This window comes from Hyperolius riggenbachi, chromosome 1 (assembly GCF_040937935.1).
Source record: "Hyperolius riggenbachi isolate aHypRig1 chromosome 1, aHypRig1.pri, whole genome shotgun sequence".
Lineage (NCBI taxonomy): Eukaryota > Metazoa > Chordata > Amphibia > Anura > Hyperoliidae > Hyperolius > Hyperolius riggenbachi.
In genome coordinates, this window is record NC_090646.1 from 329,580,653 (window position 1) to 329,602,389 (window position 21,737).

General features: G+C 45.0%; 1 protein-coding gene across 2 annotated transcripts in view; it reads right to left on the bottom strand.

Annotated features, from left to right (window-relative positions):
• Positions 1-21,737, bottom strand: part of GAK (cyclin G associated kinase) — a 254,225-nt gene that overhangs the window by 173,536 nt on the left and 58,952 nt on the right. For both annotated transcript variants that reach the window (XM_068233894.1, XM_068233893.1), the window contains exon 7: positions 17,015-17,104. In XM_068233894.1, the coding sequence (XP_068089995.1) occupies positions 17,015-17,104 (90 nt within the window). The remainder of the gene's footprint in view (positions 1-17,014; positions 17,105-21,737) is intronic.

Consider the following 21,737-nt stretch of genomic DNA (forward strand, 5'->3'; position numbering starts at 1 on the left):
GGCAGTCCTGCTGTGGAGTAAGTGCTGTTGTCGCCCATCCACCACCTAAGATGCAAGGATGCCATCCGAACATCGATACTGGCTGCACCTCCCAAAGGCACTCACCGTGTGCACATCCCCAGAAACTGGTCCCTGGCTTTTAAAAGGATACAAGTGCATACAGGCTGTATCTCACAGACAGCCATTTGAATTCAGGTGAGACCTGTCCTGGACAGGGCAATTATTTATTGCACATATTGATCTTAGAGCCCTCTTCTTTTTCTATTTTTATACAGTGGATTCCAAGAGCTGCCTAATCAGGCTGCCTGATCGCACAACCAGGGGATCCATCCAGATTCCTATCCACAGACTATAAATCTTCTGTGTCTTGTCCGTGTCTTGCGTCTGAGACCATATGACTCCTCTATGCAATTTGACTCCTCATGTGCGAGACCTAAATGGTTTGCCCTCACCGTCCCACAAGCATCAGTCTGGGCTGAGTGCAGGAATTTAATTCAGGGTACGCTGGTGTAATATTTGTCCACGTACAGGTGGTAGTCTTGGTGAAGAAGTGGGTTTATCAGCTCCACAACAAATTTTCCCCCTGGTACAAATAGATTGTGGGCACTCAGCTGGCTGTAAAACCACTGACTTTGCCTTCATGGATTCTGAAGACGCACGTGTAGCCAGTGCTCTTGCATATCATATAGAATTCAACCCCCTACCTTGCCCACTTGGTTGGGATGTACCATTTCAGCTTACCATGAAATGGTACCAGGTAAAGCTGAACGATTTTCGGTTTTAAACCGAAATTCGCGATCATGCCCAAAACGATCTTCAAAGCGGAGGGTTTCGCCGCTGCTACCTGTTCTTCTGCCGGCTTCCTCCTCTGCTCCCGGCCCCCTTCACCAGTAAAGTTTAAATTTCTCATGCCTCCCCGCATTGAAATGCCGCGGGGTGAGCCGCGGTGGAGGCAGCAAGAGTTTCCTAGTAACGCTGGCCGTCGCCAGGAAGTTATGTCACACTTCCTGGTACAGGCCCCACGCTACTACTATGTTCCCTCCTCACACAGTGCGCCAATGCAATGTGGTGAGGCCGAATTAAATTGGAACTTTAGTAAAAGGAGGGGCCGGGAGCAGAGGTGGCGGCCAGGAGGAGAACCGGTAGCAGCGGCAAGGGGGAAAATAGACAGCAATCTGGCTATATACACTAATGAAGGGGGGAGGGGGGGAGGATCTGGCTATATACACCAAGGGGGTGGGGCAGCTCTTGCTATATACACTAAAGGGGTGGATCTTGCTATATACACCAAGGGGGTGGGGCGGATCTGGCTATATACACTAAGGAGGGGGGGATCTGGCTATAAACACTAAGGGGGGAGGGATCTGACTATATACACTAAGGGGGGGGGGGCGTATCTGGCTATATGGGGGGGGTCTTGCTACATACTCTAAGGGGGGTGGGATCTGCCTTTACACTAAGGGGGGGGGGGAACCTGGCTACATACACTAAGGAGGGATCTGCATATATACACAAGGGGGGGGGGGGGATTTTGGATGGCTAACCTGTACTGTGGCATCTATACACAGGCTAGCCTGTACTGCGGCACCTATGCTGGCTGACCTGTACTGTGACACCTGTGCACTGGCTAACCTGTACTGCAGCACCTATACACTGGCTAATCTGAACTGTAGCGCCTATACACTGGCTAACATGTAGTGTGGCACCTATACTGGCTAATCTGTAGTGCGGCACCCATTCAGGCTAACCTGTACTGTGGTACCTATAGCTGGCTTACCTATATCGGTGCACCTATAGCTAGCAAATCTTTCCTAGGGCACCTATAGTTGGCTAAACTATACTGGGGCACCTATACGTGGCTACCTGTACTGGGGGAACTCTTACTCGCCATCAGTGTGCTGATCCATCTTTTACTAAAATCGTTCAGGCCTAGTACCACGGACTCTACAGTGATGTCTCGCTCTGGGGTATAGACCTCTTTAAATGCTGCACTGAGGTGAGTCAACACGGACAGCAGCAGCAGAAAACCTTTCATGAGCAAAGCCATTTTTTAAAACAATTTGGGAGCTATTAAAGTATGAATTTAGACCTTAACTGGTTCCCGTTCCACGGTTTTACCCATTAAGGTTCCTGACATTTTTGACTCTTTAGTTTTGTCGTTTTGATACAGCAGTAACTTTTTAATTACTTATGCCATCTTAGTGATATATATCTTGTTTGTTTTTTTTAGTACAATCTAGGCTTTTTGGGGATAATCATTTTCTCCCAAAACCATTTGATATTACAGTATTTTTATGGAAAATAATAATGCATAAATGCAGAAAAAACAAATTTTTTCATTTTTCACCCATCCTAATTTTCAAATGACACGCCCCACAGTAATATAACGAAAAAATTAATTCTTTGGCACTTCCCAGTTAAAAAAATACCCCATATGCCATATTTTATTACTAGCTGAGCATATGACTGGTATCCTCAAACTTTTCATCTGTGTCTATTGGTTGCTAGGGTGAAAGTTCAGGGACCATAGTGCCGTATAGATGCATTGCTAGGCAACGGCAGAGCGATTCACTTGTAGAGTATTGGGGCCCAAAACTTTTGCCTCTGATCACTATAGGCGGCAGTCATTAAAAATGTATAAACAGGTATAGGTATGCAGGGGTTATTAATGGGTTAATAGGCTAGGTTGGGGTTAAAAATTAACCATTTATGCTGCCTGGACGTGATTGTTACGTCCAGGCGGCTGCTTTAGCACTGCTGCGCGCTCCCGCGCACGTGTTGCCCCCGTTAGCCCAGAGATCAATGAATGAGAACATGGTTCCCCATTCATCGATCTAAGTCCTTGCTAGAAAGACTGACTGCTTATTTTCAGAAACCGCCGTCTAATGAAAAAAAAAAAAAGTTTCCCGTCCTCTATACCGTTCCTGGAAGCGAGAGCGTTTGCTTCCAGGATACTATTTGGCCATCTTGTGGCCAAATAGTAACACTACATCTACATACATTTTTCAATGAAATAAACAGACATGATTACATTTAAAAATATCTGTTTACATCCCACACCAAAAATTACCCAAATAAAATTAATGAAAAAAAAATTACAAGAATAAAAAACAAACGAACAAAAAATAAATAAATCAATAGTTACCTAAGGGTCTGAACTTTTTTAATATGCATGTGAAGTGGGTATATTACGAACATTTTTTAAATTATAAGCTTGTAAATAGTGATGGACGCAAAACTGAAAAAATGCACCTTTATTTCCAAATAAAATATTGGCGCCATACTTTGTGATGGGGACATACCGGTAATTTAAATGGTGTAATAACCAGGACAAAATAGCAAATAAAATACATGGGTTTTAATTATGGTAGCATGTATTATTTTAGAGCTATAATGGCTGAAAACTGAGAAAATGATTTTTTTTCATTTTTTTCTTTATTTTCCTGTGAAAATGCATTTAGAAAATAATTCTTGGAAAAATGTACCTCCCAAAGAAAGCCTAATTGGTGGCGGAAAAAAACAAGATATAGATCAATTCATTGTGATAATTATCGATAAAGTTATTGGCGAATGAATGGGAGGTGAAAATTGCTCGGCTGCATAAGGTGAAAAATCCCTGCGGGCTGAAATGGTTAACTGGGGATTAGAAAAACAAACAAACAAACAAACAAACAAAAAACACAAACACTTAATATTATTGGGACCATGTCACTTTAATGTTTTTTTGTTTTGTTTTTTTACATTTTTTCCTTAGCTTTATTGAATGATTGTGGCTATTAGCTAGCAACAATCATTCACAGGACCGTGCAACGGTCAAGTGCATGCGCGGTGGCTCATTGTAGCTGGAAAGAGGGGTGCGTTATGCATGTTGTCCTTGGACCAGTATGTGATTTCAAGCACGTTGGTAGGCTCCCATTTTTAAACCATATAATAAGTGGGATTTTGTGTCAAATATTGTTGCCCATACACATTTGCCAGGTCAACAATGTGCAATAATTCATCTGACCTATAGCTGGAAAAACTGCACTTATGTTGGATTGTCAGTAGGCACTGACACACCACTAGCTGTTGTGAAAGGTGGGATCTTAAGCGCAACAAGATTAGGGGGTGACCCGGACCTCATTTAGAATGTGATCTGGTACCTCCTGTGCCTGGCTCCCCTTTGACCACCGCTGCTAACTGCAGCCTCTCACTGTCCCTCATCAGCACACTCAGGATCATCCCTCAACAAGCGGCGAGATTGCAGCCCTGCAGACTTTGAATTATCAGATTCTGAGTCAATCGCAGGGAGCCATACGCTACCTGAATCATCCCCACTGCTGCTATGCCGGAAGATGGTGGCTGCCCCTCCACAGAATAAAGCCTCCCCACCATACTGAACAAATTAGATAGAAAGAGTACCATAGCCCATTCCTAAATTTTAAAAAACAGAGGGAGCAGGCATGTGTATGAGGCACACATCATACCCACCGCTCTCCCCCCCGATTCTCAGTCACCCTCTGTTATGGTGTACAGTGCCCCCCTCAGCTACTTCGAGGTCAAGAGGGTCAGCGACGCGTGGCTGGGAGTGCTCTGTGCATGAAATAAGGGTGGGGAGAGAGGGGGAAAAGTACCAAACAGCAGTCAAAGTGGGGTTCAAATATTCAGATAAATTGTCAATACCGACAGCAATTGTTGCCAAGAAACCAATAGAAAAATTCTGGAAAGACTCAAAAGCACCAGCTCTAGAAGAGTGGATAGTGATGATGTCTGACTTTTTGGTAAAATAAATGGATGATGGGAAGGGGTCCCTTGGAGTATAGAAGGGCCTTGCACACACACAATAAAATATAATTTAGTCATGCAAGGCCCTTGTACATATACATATTATATATACATATACATATATATATATATACACATATACACATATATATATACACATATACATATATATATATACACATATACATATATATATATATATATATATATATATATATATATATATATATATATATATATATATATATATATATATATATATATATATATATATATATATATATATATATATATATATATACATACATACATACATACATACATACATACAGTGATGTGAAAAACTATTTGCCCCCTTCCTGATTTCTTATTCTTTTGGATGTTTGTCACACTTAAATGTGTCTGCTCATCAAAAACCGTTAACTATTAGTCAAAGATAACATAATTGAACACAAAATGCAGTTTTAAATGATGGTTTTTATTATTTAGTGAGAAAAAAAAAACTCAAAATCTACATGGCCCTGTGTGAAAAAATGATTGCCCCCCCCCCCCCTTGTTAACCTCCTTAGCGGTAACCCCGTGCTGGACACGGGGTAAGCCGCCGGAGGGTGCCGCTCAGGCCCTGCTGGGCCGATTTTCATAATTTTTTTTTTGCTGGACGCAGCTAGCACTTTGCTAGCTGCGCCAGCACTCTGATCGCCGCCGGCCGCCGCTATCTGATGCGGCACGCGGCCCCCCCCCCAGACCCCGTGCGCTGCTTGGCCAATCAGTGCCAGGCAGGGCCGAGGGGTTCTTCGGGACTCCCAATGGCGTCCTGACGTCGCTGACGTCATCCCGCCCCGTCGCCATGGCGGGATTTCCTGATCGCCTATCGCCGGAGGCGATCGGCGGGGCTGGGGGGATGCCGCTGAGCAGCAGCTATCATGTAGCGGAGCTCTGGGCTCGCTACATGATTTAAAAAAAAAAAATAATAAAAAAAACTGCTGCGCTGCCCCCTGGCGGAATTTTTCATACCGCCAGGGGGGTTAAAAAACAACAACTTTGGTTTATTACACCTGAGTTCAATTTCTGTAGTAACCCCCAGGCCTGATTACTGCCACGCCTGTTTCAATCAAGAAATCACTTAAATAGGAGCTATCTGACACAGCGAAGTAGACCAAAAGCACCTCAAAAGCTAGACATCATGCCAAGATCCAAAGAAATTCAGGAACAAATGAGAACAAAAGTAATTGAGATCTATCAGTCTGGTAAAGGTTATAAAGCCATTTCTAAAGCTTTGGGACTCCAGCAAACCACAGTGAGTGCCATTATCCACAAATGGCAAAAACATGGAACAGTGATGAACCTTCCCGGCAGTGGCCGGCCGGCCAAAATTACCCCAAGAGTGCAGAGAAAACTCATCAGATAGGCCACAAAAGACCCCAGGACAACATCTAAAGAACTGCAGGCCTCACTTGCCTCAATTAAGGTCAGTGTTCATGACTCCACCATAAGAAAGAGACTGGGCAAAAACAGCTTGCAAGGCAGATATCCAAGGCGCAAACCACTGTTAAGCAAAAAGAACATTACTGCTCGTCTCAATTTTGCTAAAACAAATCTCAATGATTGCCAAGACTTTTGGGAAAATACCTTGTGGACCGATGAGACAAAAGTTGAACTTTTTGGAAGGTGCGTGTCCCGTTACATCTGGCGTAGAAGTAACACAGCATTTCAGCAAAAGAACATCATACCAACAGTAAAATATGGTGGTGGTAGTAGTGTGATGGTCTGGGGTTGTTTTGCTGCTTCAGGACCTGGAAGGCTTGCTGTGATAGATGGAACCATGAATTCTACTGTCTACCAAAAAATCCTGAAGGAGAATGTCCGGCCATCTGTTCGTCAACTCAAGCTGAAGCGAACTTGGGTGCTGCAGCAGGACAATGACCCAACACACACCAGCAAATCCACCTCTGAATGGCTGAAGAAAAAAAAAATAAAGACTTTGGAGTGGCCTAGTCAAAGTCCTGACCTGAATCCTATTGAGATGTTGTGGCATGACCTTAAAATGGCAGTTCATGCTAGAAAACCCTCAAATAAAGCTGAATTACAACAATTCTGCAAAGATGAGTGGACCAAAATTCCTCCAGAGCGCTGTAAAAGACTTGTTGCAAGTTATCGCAAACGCTTGATTGCAGTTATTGCTGCTAAGGGTGGCCCAACCAGTTATTAGGTTCAGGGGGCAATTTCTTTTTCACACAGGGCCATGTAGGTTTTGAGTTTTTTTCTCACTAAATAATAAAAACCATCATTTAAAACTGCATTTTGTGTTCAATTATGTTATCTTTGACGAATAGTTAACGGTTTTTGATGAGCAGAAACATTTAAGTATGACAAACATGCAAAAGAATAAGAAATCAGGAAGGGGGCAAATAGTTTTTCACATCACTGTATATATATACACACACACACACACACACAGGGATGCGAAAGTTTGTGCAACCTTTGTTATTCGTCATGATTTTCCTGTATAAATCGTTGGTTGTTGCGATAAAAAAATGTCAGTTAAATATATCATATAGGAGACACACACAGATTTACAGAAAGTGCGCAATAATTGTTTTAACAAAATTAGGCACGTGCATAAATTTGGGCACCACAAAGAAGAAATGAAATCAGGATTTTGTAGATCCTCCTTTTACAGAAATTATAGCCTCTAAACGCTTCCTGTAGGTTCCAATGAGAGTCTGAATTCTGGTTGAAGGTATTTTGGACCATTCCTCTTTACAAAACATCTCTAGTTCATTCAGGTTTGATGGCTTCCAAGCATGGACAGCTCTCTTTAACTTGCAGCACAGATTTTCAATTACATTCAGGTCTGTGGACTGAAATGGCCATTCCAGAAAGTTGTACTTGTTCCTCTGCATGAATACCTTAGTGGATTTTGAGCAGTGTTTAGGGTCGTTGCCTTGTTGAAAGATTCAACCCTTGCGCAGCTTCAGCTTTGTCACTGATTCCTGGACTTTGGTATCCAGAATCTGCTGATACTGAGTAGAATCCATGCGTCCCTCAACTTTCACAAGATTCCCAGTCCCTGCACTGGCCACACAGTCCCACAGCATGATGGAACCACCACCATATTTTACTGTAGGTAGCAGGTGTTTTTCTTGAAATGCTGCGTTTTCCTCCATGCATAACGCCTCTTGTTATGCCCAAATAACTCAATTTTAGTTTCAGCAGTCCACAGCACCTTATTCCAAAATGAAGCTGGCTTGTCCAAATGTGCTCAAGCGGCTCTGTTTGTGCTGTGGGTGGAGAAAAGGCTTCCCCTGCATACATCATCTCACTGTAAAGTGTGCTGAATGGTTGAACGATGCACATTGACTCCATCTGCAGCAAGATGATGTAGGTCTGTGGGTTGGCTCTGACTGTTCTCACCATTAGTCACTTCTGTTTATCCAAGATTTTTCTTGGTCTGCCACTTCAAGCCTTAACTTGAACTGAGCCTGTGGTCTTCCATTTCCTCAATATGTTCCTAACTGTGAAAACATACAGCTGAAATCTCTGAGACAGCTTTCTGTATCCTTCCCCTAAACCATGATGGTGAACAATCTTTGTCTTCAGGTCATTTAAAGGGACTCTGAGCACCTCTCATGGGCATGCCTTTAAAACAGAGGACTTCCAACAAAGTCGTGCTATGACTCCTCTGGAGGAGCCTCTTGCAATGGCCATGTGTGTCACTTCCTCTTCCTGCTGAAAACGATTCAGGCATTACATGAAAGAGGAGAGCACAAGCTACAGAATGGTATGCATCTTTAAGTACTTTGCAGTACTGGTCAGAGTCTTAAAGGCATGCCAATGAGAGGTGCTCAGAGTCCCCTTAAGGCTGCTTTCACAGTAAGACGTTACAGGCGCACGTTAGTGCAGCCTGTACTGCAGCCCACCGCACAGCAATGAAAAATCAATGGGCTGTTCACAGTGCCCACGTTGCGTTACTGTGTAACGCAGCAAGTTAAAAGAAAGTGCTGCATGCTGTGCGTTATACTGTTTGCACATGCTCAGTGATGTTGGAGGAGGAGGTCTCCCCTCCTCCTCTGCAGCCAGTCACATGGCTAATTAATATTCACTGCACTGTGACGTGCAGTGTTTACTTACTGGAGCGGCCGCTCTGTGCGGCGATTGGCTGGCGGGACCACGTCATGCAGATCACGTGGTCTCCGCATCGCACAGCACAAAAAAGGCGCACCAAGAGCTGCATATTCAGCTCTCATCCTCCTCTAGCACCACCAGGCGTTGCATTAGGGGCACATTATGCGACCTATAAAGTCCCCTAAAACGCAACGTCATGGTGGGAAAGAAGCCTAAGAGTTGTTTTGAGACCCCCATGTTGCTATTCTTCAGAGAAAATTAAAAGAGGGAAACTTACAATTGACCTCCTTAAATACACTGAGCTTACCAAGCCAATTTGAGTTCCAATAATTACTTCTAAAGGTTTTGGAATTAATAAAATGCCCACATTTATGCACCTGCCTAATTTTATTTAAACCATTATTGCACACTTTCTGTAAATTCAATAAACTTAATTTTACTTCTCAAATATCACTGTGTCTCTTATATGGTATATTTAACTGACATTTTTTATCTTAACAACCAACGATTATATACAGGAAAATCATGACGATTAACAAGGTTGCCCAAACGTGTGTGTGTGTGTGTGTACGTGTGTGTGTGTGTACGTGTGTGTGCACGTGTGTGTGTGTGTGTGTGTGCACGTGTGTGTGTGCACGTGTGTGTGTGCACGTGTGTGTGTGTGTGTGTGTGTGTGCGCACGTGTGTGTGCACGTGTGTGTGCGTGTGCACGTGTGTGTGTGTACGTGCACGTGTGTGTGTGTGCACGTGCGTGTGTGTGTGTGTGCACGTGTGTGTGTGTGTGTGTGCACGTGTGTGTGTGTGTGTGTGCACGTGTGTGTGTGTGTGCACGTGTGTGTGCACACGTGTGTGTGTGTGTGCACACGTGTGTGTGTGTGCACACGTGTGTGTGTGTGTGTGTGTGTGTGTGCACGTGTGTGTGCACGTGTGTGTGCGTGTGTGTGTGTGTGCACGTGTGTGTGTGCACGTGTGTGTGTGCACGTGTGTGTGTGTGCACGTGTGCGTGCACGTGTGTGCGCGTGTGCAAGGTTTTAACGGTTTATTGCTCAGTCATATAACCTACCATCTAAATGAATTTTACCTCCTTTTCTTGTCACTAATACAGCTTTCTTTTGGTGCTATTTGATTGCTGGTGCGATTTTTAGTTTTTATTATGTTCATCAAAAAAGACATGAATTTTGTCAAAAAATGATTTTTTTAACTTTCTTTGATAAAATTTGTAAAATAAAGTAAGATTTCTGTATACATTTTTGTCCAAATTTACTGTGCTACATGTCTGATAAAAAAACAAAAAATTGAGTGTATATTTATTGGTTTAGGTAAAAGTTAAAGCGTTTACCTAAACTATGGTGCAAAAAGTGAATGTTCCCATTTTGAAGCATCTCTGACTTTTCTGAGCACCTGTCATGTTTCATGAGGTGCTAGAATTCCAGGATAGTATAAATACCCCACAAATGACCCCATTTTGGAAAAAAGACATCCCAAAGTATTCACTAAGAGGCATGGTGAGTTCATAGAAGATTTTATTTTTTGTCACAAGTTAGCGGAAAATGGCACTGTGAGAAAAAATAAAAATAAAAAAATAAAGTTTCCATTTCTGCTAACTTGTGACAAAAAACAACAAAAAAAAAAGAAATCTGCCACTGACTCACCATGCCCCTCTCTGAATACTTTGGGGTGTCTACTTTCCAAAATGGGGTCATTTGTGGGGTGTGTTTACTGTCCTGGCATTTTGGGGGGTGCTAAATTGTAAGCACCCCTGTAAAGCCTTATGGTACTCATAGGACTTTGGGCCCCTTAGCGCACCTAGGCCGCAAAAAGGGGTCACACGTGGTATCGCCGTACTCAGGAGAAATAGTATAATGTGTTCTGGGGTGTATTTTTACACATACTCATGCTGGGTGGGAGAAATATCTCTGTAAATGAGATTATTTTTTTTTTTTTCTACACACAATTGTCCATTTACAGAGATATTTCTCCCACCCAGCATGGGTATGTGTAAAAAAAACACCCCAAAACACATTATACTACACCCCAAAACACATTATACGGCGATACCACGTGTGACACTTTTTTGCAGCCTAGGTGCGTTAAGGGGCCCAACGTCCTATTCACAGGTCATTTTGAGGCATTTGGTTTCTAGACTACTCCTCACGGTTTGGGGCCCCTAAAATGCCAGGGCAGTATAGGAACCCCACAAGTTACCCCATTTTAGAAAGAAGACACCCCAAGGTATTCCGTTAGTTGTATGGTGAGTTCATAGAAGATTTCATTTTTGTCACAAGTTAGCGTAAATTGATTTTTATTTTTTTCACAAAGTGTCATTTTCTAACTTGTGACAAAAATAAAATGCCGTACTCAGGAGAAGTAGTATAATGTGTTTTGGGGTGTATTTTTACACATACCCATGCTGGGTGGGAGAAATATCTCTGTAAAATATGACAATTTTTTGATTTTTTTTTACACACAATTGTCCATTTACAGAGATCTTTCTCCCACTCAGCATGGGTATGTGTAAAAATACACCGCAAAACACATTATACTACTTCTCCTGAGCACGGCAATACCACGTGTGGCACTTTTTTGCACCCTAACTGCGCTAAGGGGCCCAAAGTCCAATGAGTACCTTTAGGATTTTACAGGTCATTTTGCGACATTTGGTTTCAAGACTACTCCTTACGGTTTAGGGCCCCTAAAATGCCAGGGCAGTATAGGAACCCCACAAGTTACCCCATTTTAGAAAGAAGACACCCCAAGGTATTCCGTTAGTTGTATGGTGAGTTCATAGAAGATTTCATTTTTGTCACAAGTTAGCGTAAATTGATTTTTATTTTTTTCACAAAGTGTCATTTTCTAACTTGTGACAAAAATAAAATCTTCTATGAACTCACCAAATTTATTACAAGAATTCCAGGAGTACGGACGAATCTCTAATCTCTCAATTAATTAGGACAAAAGTGAAGCCACTTGAATGGAAAACTGCGGGCCAGTTTTCCATTCAAGTGGCCGCCTAAAGCCCTTAAATATCTGGGAACATATATTTCTCCTCATCCAAAAGACCTGGTAGCCTCTAATTTTACGCCTGCTTTGGAGAGAATTAAGCTAGATCTACAAAAATGGGATAAACCCTATTTCTCTTGGTTCGGGAGGGCGTGTATAATCAAGATGACAATCATGCCTCGTTTACTTTACCTCTTCCAGACCCTTCCCATACACATTCCGCCTTTATATTTTAAGCAACTAACTCAGGAGTTCTCTAAATTTTTTGGGAGAGGACAAAAATCTAGACTGAGATACGCGCTGCAAACTGCACCTAAAGAATCAGGGGGCATGGCAATTCCAAACCCCTCACTATACTATGCCTCAGCAGTTCTAATAAGAATTATTGACTGGCATAGACATTCCTCCCAAAAAAGGTGAGTAGAGATAGAGGAGGAGCTGGCAGGAGACAGCCTTAGCCAGTTTCTGGCAAACTCAATTTAGACGGATAGCAAGTCCCGCTGCTGTATTAGTTAGCCATACCCTCAAGGTATTCGCTAAATATAGATCTAGGAAATTAATATCTCCTTGGCTGTCGCCTCTTCTGCCCATCCTTGACAACCCAGCTTTTCCCTTAGGAATGCACCCCTGGAGTTACCTCTCCAGGCGCAATGTCCATTCGCTATGCGCTCACCAACTTATCCATGAGGGGGAATGGACTTCTCTGACCAGTCTGCAGAATGCATTGTCCTCCCAGGTCCTGGACCATTGGAGTTGGACTCAGTTTAAACATTTCCTATTGCAACAGGGTACCAGGGCTGAGCTGGGAAGATCTCTCACCCCATTGGAGCAAACGTGCAGGGGCACAGGGTCAATCAGGGGGACTGTCTCTCTTATGTACTCACTACTTAATGATACAGATGAACCATCCGCAGAATTAAAATTGAGATGGGAAGCTGACCTTAACATCTCCTTTTCAACAAAGCAATGGGGGAAGATATTACTCTTTGCCCACAAATCATCGATATCATCAAGTAGCCAGGAAGCGAGATATAAAATTTTCCACACGATGGTACCTCACCCCAATGAGACTCCACGCAATGTATCCTTCCACTTCTCCAAGTTGCTGGAGGTGTGGACAAAAGCCTGGTACCCTGTTGCATATTTTCTAGTCCTGCTTCTGTCTCACCAGTTTTTGGCATGCCATACGCATACAGATACATGCTTTGACAGATTTCTTACCACCAGACTCCCCAGAATTTTTCCTTCTCCATCACAATTCATGGACCATCAAAAAGTATAAAAAAATCTTGTCAATGCTGCTAAAGCATTGATTGCCAGACGCTGGAAGTCGCAAGACCCTCCTGATATCAGAGACTGGTTGAGAGAGGTGGATAGAATTTGTCGGCTGGAAGAATTGACAGCCGTTATGTACGATAGGTCAGAGCAATTCTGGAAACCGTGGTTCTGGTGGTTCGAATTCAAGGAATCCCCACAATATGCTACCCTCACCGCTGGCTAATACCCCCTTCGCTTCCCCCCTGGCATTATTTTCAAGATTTGCAGAGGCTCCTCGCGATGGACTCTGCGCTCTCTTCCGGCCCACCGAAAGTGCGTTTTATCTGTCCTTTTCTTTCCTTTCTTCTTTCTCTCTTCCTCTCTTTTTCTTTTGTTTCAAGGATAATTTGGTGCGGTATATGCTTATATGTTAGTGTCTCCAAAGGGAAATATATGGGAGCCGCTAACTGTTACCTCAGCAGGTGCCCGGTTGTATGATCCCCAAGGGGCGTCGGGATACCAATTTTAAGGACTTTCTTTTGAATTAGATCGCTCATAAATACTAGCACATTGTAGTTGTATGTTGTAATGCTATATTTGATACCCCTGGAAAATGTCTCTTATTGAGCCTATATGTTTGCTAAGGTAAACGTGAGCTAAACAAGATGTTGTTGTATGTTGTTCTTTATACGTTGAAATAAATAAAGAATCTTAAAAAAAAAAAAAAAAAAAAAATCTATGAACTCATCATACACCTAACAGAATACCTTGGGGTGCTTTCTTTCTAAAATGGGGTCACTTGGTGGGGTTCCTATACTGCCCTGGCATTTTAGGGGCCCAAAACCGTGAGGAGTAGTCTGGAAACCAAATGCCTCAAAATGCCTGTTCAGGGGTATAAGCATCTGCAAATTTTGATGACAGGTAGTCTATGAGGGGCCGAATTTTGTAGAACCAGTCATAAGTAGGGTGGCCTCTTAGATGACAGGTTGTATTGGCACTGAAGTGCAGGAAGCGCAGGATGTTCTCAAATCGTGACCTGGACATGGCAGCAAAGAACATAGGCATGTGATGTTTTGGGTGTGTAGACCAATAAGACCGCAATACATTATTTTTGACTAGACCCATATTAAGGAGAAGGCCCCAAAAATTGTTACGTTCGGAAACTTGGAGTGGTTTCCACCGAAAAGGCTCCACAATTAAGTCGTAGAGACCAACAGTGATCAGGAAAAAAAATTCTGTCACTGCGGTGGGGCGGGTCAGGGTTTGGCCGGGTGATCAGAAGCCCGCAGGGGGCAGATTAGGGCCTGATCTGATGGAAAGGAGTGCTAGGGGGTGACAGGAGGTGATTGATCTGTGTCTCAGGGGGTGATTAGAGGGGAGAATAGATGCAATCAATGCACTGGGGAGGTGATCGGAAGGGGGTCTGAGGAGGATCTGAGGGTTTGGCCGAGTGATCAGGAGCCCACACAGGGCAAATTAGGGCCTGATCTGATGGGTAGGTGTGCTAGGGGGTGACAGGTGGTGACAGGAGGTGATTGATGGGTGTCTCAAGGTGTGATTAGAGGGGGGAATAGATGCAAGTAATGCACTTGGGAAGGTGATCGGGGGGGGGATCCGATGGTATGGGCGGGTGATTGGGTGCCCGCAAAGGGGCAGATGAGGGTCTGATCTGATGGGTATGATGGGTAGCAGTGACAGGGGGTGATTGATGGGCAATTGATAGGTGACCAGTGAGTGATTAGAGGGAAGAACAGATGTAAATAATGCACTGGAGAGATGTTCAGGCGGGGTATGAGGGTGATTTGAGGGTGTAGGCGGGTGTTTGGGTTCCTGCAGGGGGCACTTTAGGGTCTGATCGGATTGGTAGCAGTGAAAGGGGGTGACAGAGGGTGATAGGTGATCAGGGTGTGATTATAGGGGAGAATAGATGCAAGAAATGCACTGGCGAGGTGATCAGGGCTGGGGTCTGAGGGCGTTCTGAGGGTGTGGGCGGGTGATTGGGTGCCCGCAAGGGGCAGATGAGGATCTGATTTGATGGGTAGCAGTGACAGGTGGTGACAGGGGGTGACGGGGTGATTGATAGGTGATCAGTAGGTGATTACAGGGGAGAATATATGCAAGCAATGCACTGGCGAGTTGATCAAAGGGGGTCTGGGGGACTATTTAAGGGTGTGGGCAGGTGATTGGGTGCCCAAGGGGCAGATTAGGGTCTGATCTGATGGGTAGCAGTGACAGGAGGTGACGGGGTGATTGATGGGTGATCAGTAGGTGATTACAGGGGAGAATATATGCAAGCAATGCACTGGCGAGTTGATCAAAGGGGGTCTGGGGGACTATTTGAGGGTGTGGGCGGGTGATTGGGTGCCCAAGGGGCAGATTAGGGTCTGATCTGATGGGTAGCAGTGACAGGTGGTGACAGGGGGTGATTGATGGGTGATCAGTGGGTGATTAGCGGGGAGAACAGATGTAAACAATGCACTTGGGAAGTGATCTGAGGGTGGGTCTGCGGGCGATCTGAGGGTGTGGGCGGGTAATTGGGTGCCCGCAAGGGGCAGGTTAGGGTCTGATCTGATGGGTGGCAGTGACGGGAGGTTACAGGGAGTGATTGACAGGTGATCAGCGGGTGATTCCAGGGGAACAATAGATGTATAAAGTACACGGGGGGGGGGGGGGGTGGCTCTGGGGAGGATCTGAGAGTGTGATCAGGAGCCCCCCAGGGGGCAGTTTAGGACCGAACCTAAAAAATAGTGTTGACAGATAGTGACAGGGAGTGATTTATGGGTGATTGGGTGCAAACAGGGGTCTAGGGGGTGGGCAGGTGGGGGGGTCTGAGGGGTGCTATGGGCAATCAGAGGGCGGGGGGGGAGCAGATCAGTGTGGTGTTGTGCTAACCAGGGAGGCTGCCTCCTGCCCTGGTGGCCCCTCGATTACTGGGACCACCAGGGCAGGAGGCAGCCTGTAGAATACGCTGTGTATGCATTACAAAGCGTATTATACGCTTTACATGCGGCAGATCGGGGGTTAATTAGCCGGCAGGTTACTGCGATAGGTGGGCGGAGCCTGTTGCCGACAGTGACGCGATCGCCACCAGTACATGCCTACAGGACCTGCCGCCGATGGGCGTATTGCGGTCCTTAAGGCGTCCACTTTGCCGCCGCCCATGGGCTGTGGCAAGTGGTTAAAGAGGAACTTCAGCTTAAACAAACACACTGTCATTAAGTTGCATTAGTTAGGTAATATAATCTCTTACCCAACCTGTTTTAAAAGGACAGACATGTTTGATTTCATGGGGGCAGCCATCTTTTTGGTCCTGATCACCCCTCCCAGCTGCGCGTGCTAGGCAACAAGAACAACAACATAAGAAATCCCATCACGCTTTGCACAGCATCAGGGGAAAATACCTGACCAGATTTCTTTGATGGGGCGGAGCTTAGCTTCTGTGCAGCTAAAATGAGGCTTGGGTAAGAAAAACAGTTTTGATGCTGTGAAACGGTTAAAGAAACGCCAAGCTTTTTCAGTGCTGATGAGTAGATTTTTTATCTGGAGGTTCACTTTAATATAACCATTCATCTAACTATCTAAATTACATTTCAAAAGACGGAGGTAGCCTGAATTTGATGCAGTAACCTACTTATCAAAAATCCTAAACAATGGTGAAGGAGCAGCGAAGTAGTTTTTTTTTTTTTTTTTAGTTTTTATTTACCAATATGCTAAGCACTGCTTGTAGTAAATTCTAACTATACCATATATTGGTTATTCAATTATTTCTAAAAGTTACAATTCTGTATCTTCAATTAACTTTATTTTAACAGCATAACCACAACACAAAGCACTACAATTTTACTTAGTTCACACAGCATGTATTTACCCATATGTCTTGCTTTTCTCCAATTGGAAAGTTTGAATACAGATCTATAATTTCTGGAGTTCTATACATTGGTGTTGTATTTCGAGTTACCTAAAGAACAAATTTCAAGTAAATGAAGGTTGTACACTTACAGGATAAATTAACACACAACTATAATACATCAGGCTCAAATTGTCCCTTGATCTATAATGCACTGAAAATATTTTCCACCTGAGAGAGCTGTGAAACTTGTGGCTGCCTACAATTTACATTCCCCTAGTCTGTACATTACATGCAAGGCATCCGATGCCTCAGGTGAATTTACAGTCAAACTAAATAGCATAACAGTTATTGGCCTTGATTCATAAAGCATTACCGCATTCGGTAATGCTGAGAACAGCTGACTTTACTGAGCACTTGAGAAAATGAGAATTCATAAAGGCTGTTACCGCATGAAAAACTGAAGTTACCGAGCAGTGAGGTAAATTACCGACTTGTGCGGTAAATACTTCAACAAATGTCAGTACATGTCAATTCATAAAGAATAGATAATGCAGTAAAAGCCTGACATTTTACCAACACCTCTGGCGTGGCGAAATTAGAGCGGAGACTGTATGATACTGTGGGAAGCCAGGGTGACTCAGAGAAGCAGAGAGGGATAAGCTACGACTGACTGGAGCAGAAGCCAATAGAAACAGACCCTATCTCCTGAAAGTCGGGATGATGCATTTTGATAGGACCCAGAGCCTTCTCTGGCCGGTCTTAGCTTTTCTACCCCCAGGCAGTGAGCAGAGCGAACAGAACAAAAGAAGTTTCCCCTGCCTCCCCCTTCAGCAGTTTAACCTCTTCCATTCCTGTTTGAAGATGCAAGGGAAAGCATCTAAGCAGGGCATGTGTAATGTCTCCTGGAAGTTTATCTAAGCTGTGGCAAAAAAATAAAAGGTTACTAAAGACTAAAAGAAATCCAGAGCGAGCAGAGGCAGTGTAACAAACAGTATAGCAAAACATGTACATCTAAAGTGACGTCAGAATGCCTCTTACTAATGTACTGTGGTCTCTGCATGGGGTTTTGTCTATTGAAGCCGGTAAATTACCGAACTTCTACTGCACCTGTGAACATTTTTATGAATTAGCACACATAAGTGCTGCTGCCACCCGCTGATTACACATCGCTACAAGCGAGTGTCTAGAGGAGTCTTCTCCCATTAACCCTACACTGGAGCTTGATTACAGCGGCAGACAGATCTTTGCTTCTGAGCAAATTGTGCCTAGACAAGTGGCTCCAAAACCTTGGCTATGGTTTTATTTGGAACCAACAAAGATTCACCTTGGATGTGCCAGCTCCTTTTGATTGAACAAACTAAATAGTGGTCTGAACAAATTTGCCAGGATAAATACTGGAGCAGACATTATAATGCCCACCTACTGTGGCAGTGATAAAGCAACACTCCTAACAAGGTAAAATACAGTTTTTCTAAGACTAAATAGTGGGACAGTATACAGTTTGTTTGCTTTTTTAACAATCAGTGGATAACACATGCTAGCTTATAATACCCACAATTAGGAGGATATTAAAGAGTACTTGAGGTGGTGGTGGGTCGTGGGGTCACATATGTAAATGTCCTGACGTCTTCAGGGCACTGGTGATGGTCCTCCTCCCTCCTCGGCAGTACTACAGTGGCAATGCTTCCAAAGACTGCCAAAACCCTTTGGAAACCTCCGCTTGCGAGCCGTGGCCCACCCCCAGCTTGGCAGCCACTAATCTGGCCGTGGCTACAGAGCTGGGGGCAGGCTGCGGCCATATAGGTGTATTGTCAGAGCCTTGGCAGCCAGTTTGAAAGAAAAAAAATTCCCAGGGTCCTACTCAGAGGCGTCGAAGCAATCACCTGCCTCAAGGGAGGACATTTTTTTTGCAGAAACATGCTCGAGAATTACATCTCAAAAATGATATGACGACACAGTGCACGAAGGAGCAGCTTCCAGCAAATGGGAAGAGGGGAACAATGAGTTCAGCTATTGCGGTCGCTTAAAGAGAACTCGAGGTGGGATTTAATTATGTTACTGTGGCACAGAGGCTGGTTGTACACACTAAGACCAGCCTCCGTTGCCCCATGGTGTGCCTCCAGGAGCCCCCTGCGCGCCGCTATACCCCCCGCAGTGTTGGCGACACGCAGCATGTCGCCAGCACAAGGTTTACCTAAGCGCTGTCTGTCAGCGCCGCTCCCCCGCATCGGTGCTACCCGCCCGTGTCCCTTCCCTCCCGCTGATAGCAGGGAAGTGACGTGGGCGGGTAGCGCCGATGCGGAAGAGCGGCGCTGAATGACAGCGCACAGGTAAACATTGTGCTGGCGACGCGCTGCGTGTCGCCAGCACTGCGGGGGGTATAGCGGCACGCAGGGGGGTCCTGGAGGCACACCATGGGGCAACTGAGGCTGGTCTTAGTGTGCACAACCAGCCTCTGTGCCCCAGTAACATAATTAAAGCCCACCTCGGGTTCTCTTTAAAGATCTGATGTGTCAGATCTATAAGAGACCTTTGGGAAAACCTCTACTGAAGTTAGATTCTTGACTGAGACGGACCTGAATGACTGGCTCAGCAAAGTTCCATGTTAGCCTATGTACGTAGATTTAGATTTCTATGGTAAAGTATCTACCCTATGACTTTGAAGATTCTATGTCGGTTCTTTAATGTGGTTGCTGGCCTTCTTGACTAGTAGGGAAGTCCATGAGGTCAACTCTAATGTCTAAACGGTTAGATCTGTGGAACTTTTGAAATGTCTGATGAACAGTTTTCACGGTAGGTGTCCTGTGGTAAGCATTTTTATATCATTATATTAAGTTCAAACCCAGTGGGAAATGATGCAAACATATAAAGCCCAATAAAGCAAAATGTAAAAAAATAAAATAAAATAAAAAAAGGAAAGGTGGCTATGTCTATCCCGTAACCTCCACCACCCCCATCTCCTACACTTCATTAGATAATGTCAGATAAACTGAGGATAGTTTAGGGTATTGCCTTGGCTTTCCTGTATCCCCAAACTGAGTCACAGCTTCCCTGTTCCGCATAAATGCCCCAGCTTCCTGGTGCTTTTCTTTATTGAAAGTGCCATAGCATAAAATGCACAATGTTTTGGTCTGTGAGCCTTTTCAAAGTGCTCACATGCTGAAAGATTGTGCATTTTATGCTATGGTACTTTTAGGCTGCTTACACACCAAGACGTTAGAGGCGCACGTTAGTGCGCCTGTAACGCTCCCCCAACGCACAGCAATGTAACACAAGTGGGCTGTTCACACAGCCCACGTTGCGTTACATGTAACGCTGCACGTTCTGTGCAAAGTGCAGCATGCTACGGCGTTGGAGCGGCTATAGCCGCGTTAGACTGTTTGCACATGCGCAGTGGGGGGCGGAGAGGAGGCGGGGAGAGCCAGCTACAGTAGCCGCGCACATGGCTACTTAATATTCACTGCACTGGCGGGCGCTGATTGGCCGGCGGGACCACGTGATGCAGAGTGTCTCGTTTCGCATCACGTGGTCCCGCTGGCCAATCAGCGCCACTCTGGGAGACATTATAGGACTCGAGCCGCCTAACGCGGCTCACTCTACCGTCGGCTCTTGCAGCACCATACGTTGTGTTAGGTGCACGTTATGCGACCTTAACGTGCCACCTAATGCAACGTCTTGGTGTGCAAGAAGCCTAAATAAAGAAAAGCTATAATTGCTGAAATCCAGATGGAGACTTGCCCATTCTTCTACCTCCATAGTATGTCGTAGCTTCCCTGTATTGCAAAATAGCATCTGACATGTCCCTAGATCCCTCCCATAACTTATCTTTGCCCTTTCTAGGTCTCGGCAGACAAAGGCCTGTTTTCCATAAGCAGTTGACGGCAGTTAATTCACCAACTGTCAGCTGCTCCTGTGCCCTGGCTGGGCACTTTCTAGTGCTCGCCATGGGCGGTGGATAGGCAGCTCCCACATGGAGTTGTCACCGGACATGGCAGTTGCTATGCTCAGACCCAACATGAGATTGCTTTTCACTGCCGCGTATCAAGAATGACACATACGGTGTTACCAAACGCTTCCTTTCGGAAGCATGTAATTGCAGCGGAATGGCACTTGAGGCCAGGCAAATGAACAGTTCGGCCGCCCATGGAAAAGAGGCCTTAAAATAACACAGTAACACACAGACAGAAACCAAATATCCATCTGCTCTTCATCTCTGCGCTAAAGCGCTGCGGAATATGTTGGTGCTATAGAAATAAAAATAATCTCTGCATGTGTCTCACCAGGCCCGTTTCTAGGGGCGTGCGGTCAGTGCTACCGCACGGGGCGCAGTGCGGCACTGAGGAGAAGGGGGCGCAGCCAGAAGGACGGCACTGACAGAGATAGGGTGACGCATGCTAAAGAGGAAAGAAAAGCTGCTCTGCGATCACCTCTCTTGTCTCCACGGACTCCTCCTGCGCGTCCTGTTGCCTTGGCTGCCGATCCCCACGTGACCACAATGTGGTGACACTGACTTCCTGCAGCGGCACCGAGTGTGTAACAGCCATCAGAGCACTGAAGGAGTAGGCTGCTTTTGATTTCCTGCACGTGGTGGGACTGGGGCAGAAGGAACTGACCGGCAGCTGAGGGCTGAGGCTCTGCTGGGGTCGCAGTCCATCAGGACTAGAAGCAGCTGTCCCAATCTGGGACACTTAGAAGAGGTTTCCTGGCCACCATAAGCCCCGCCCCCAATCTCGGAAGCCCT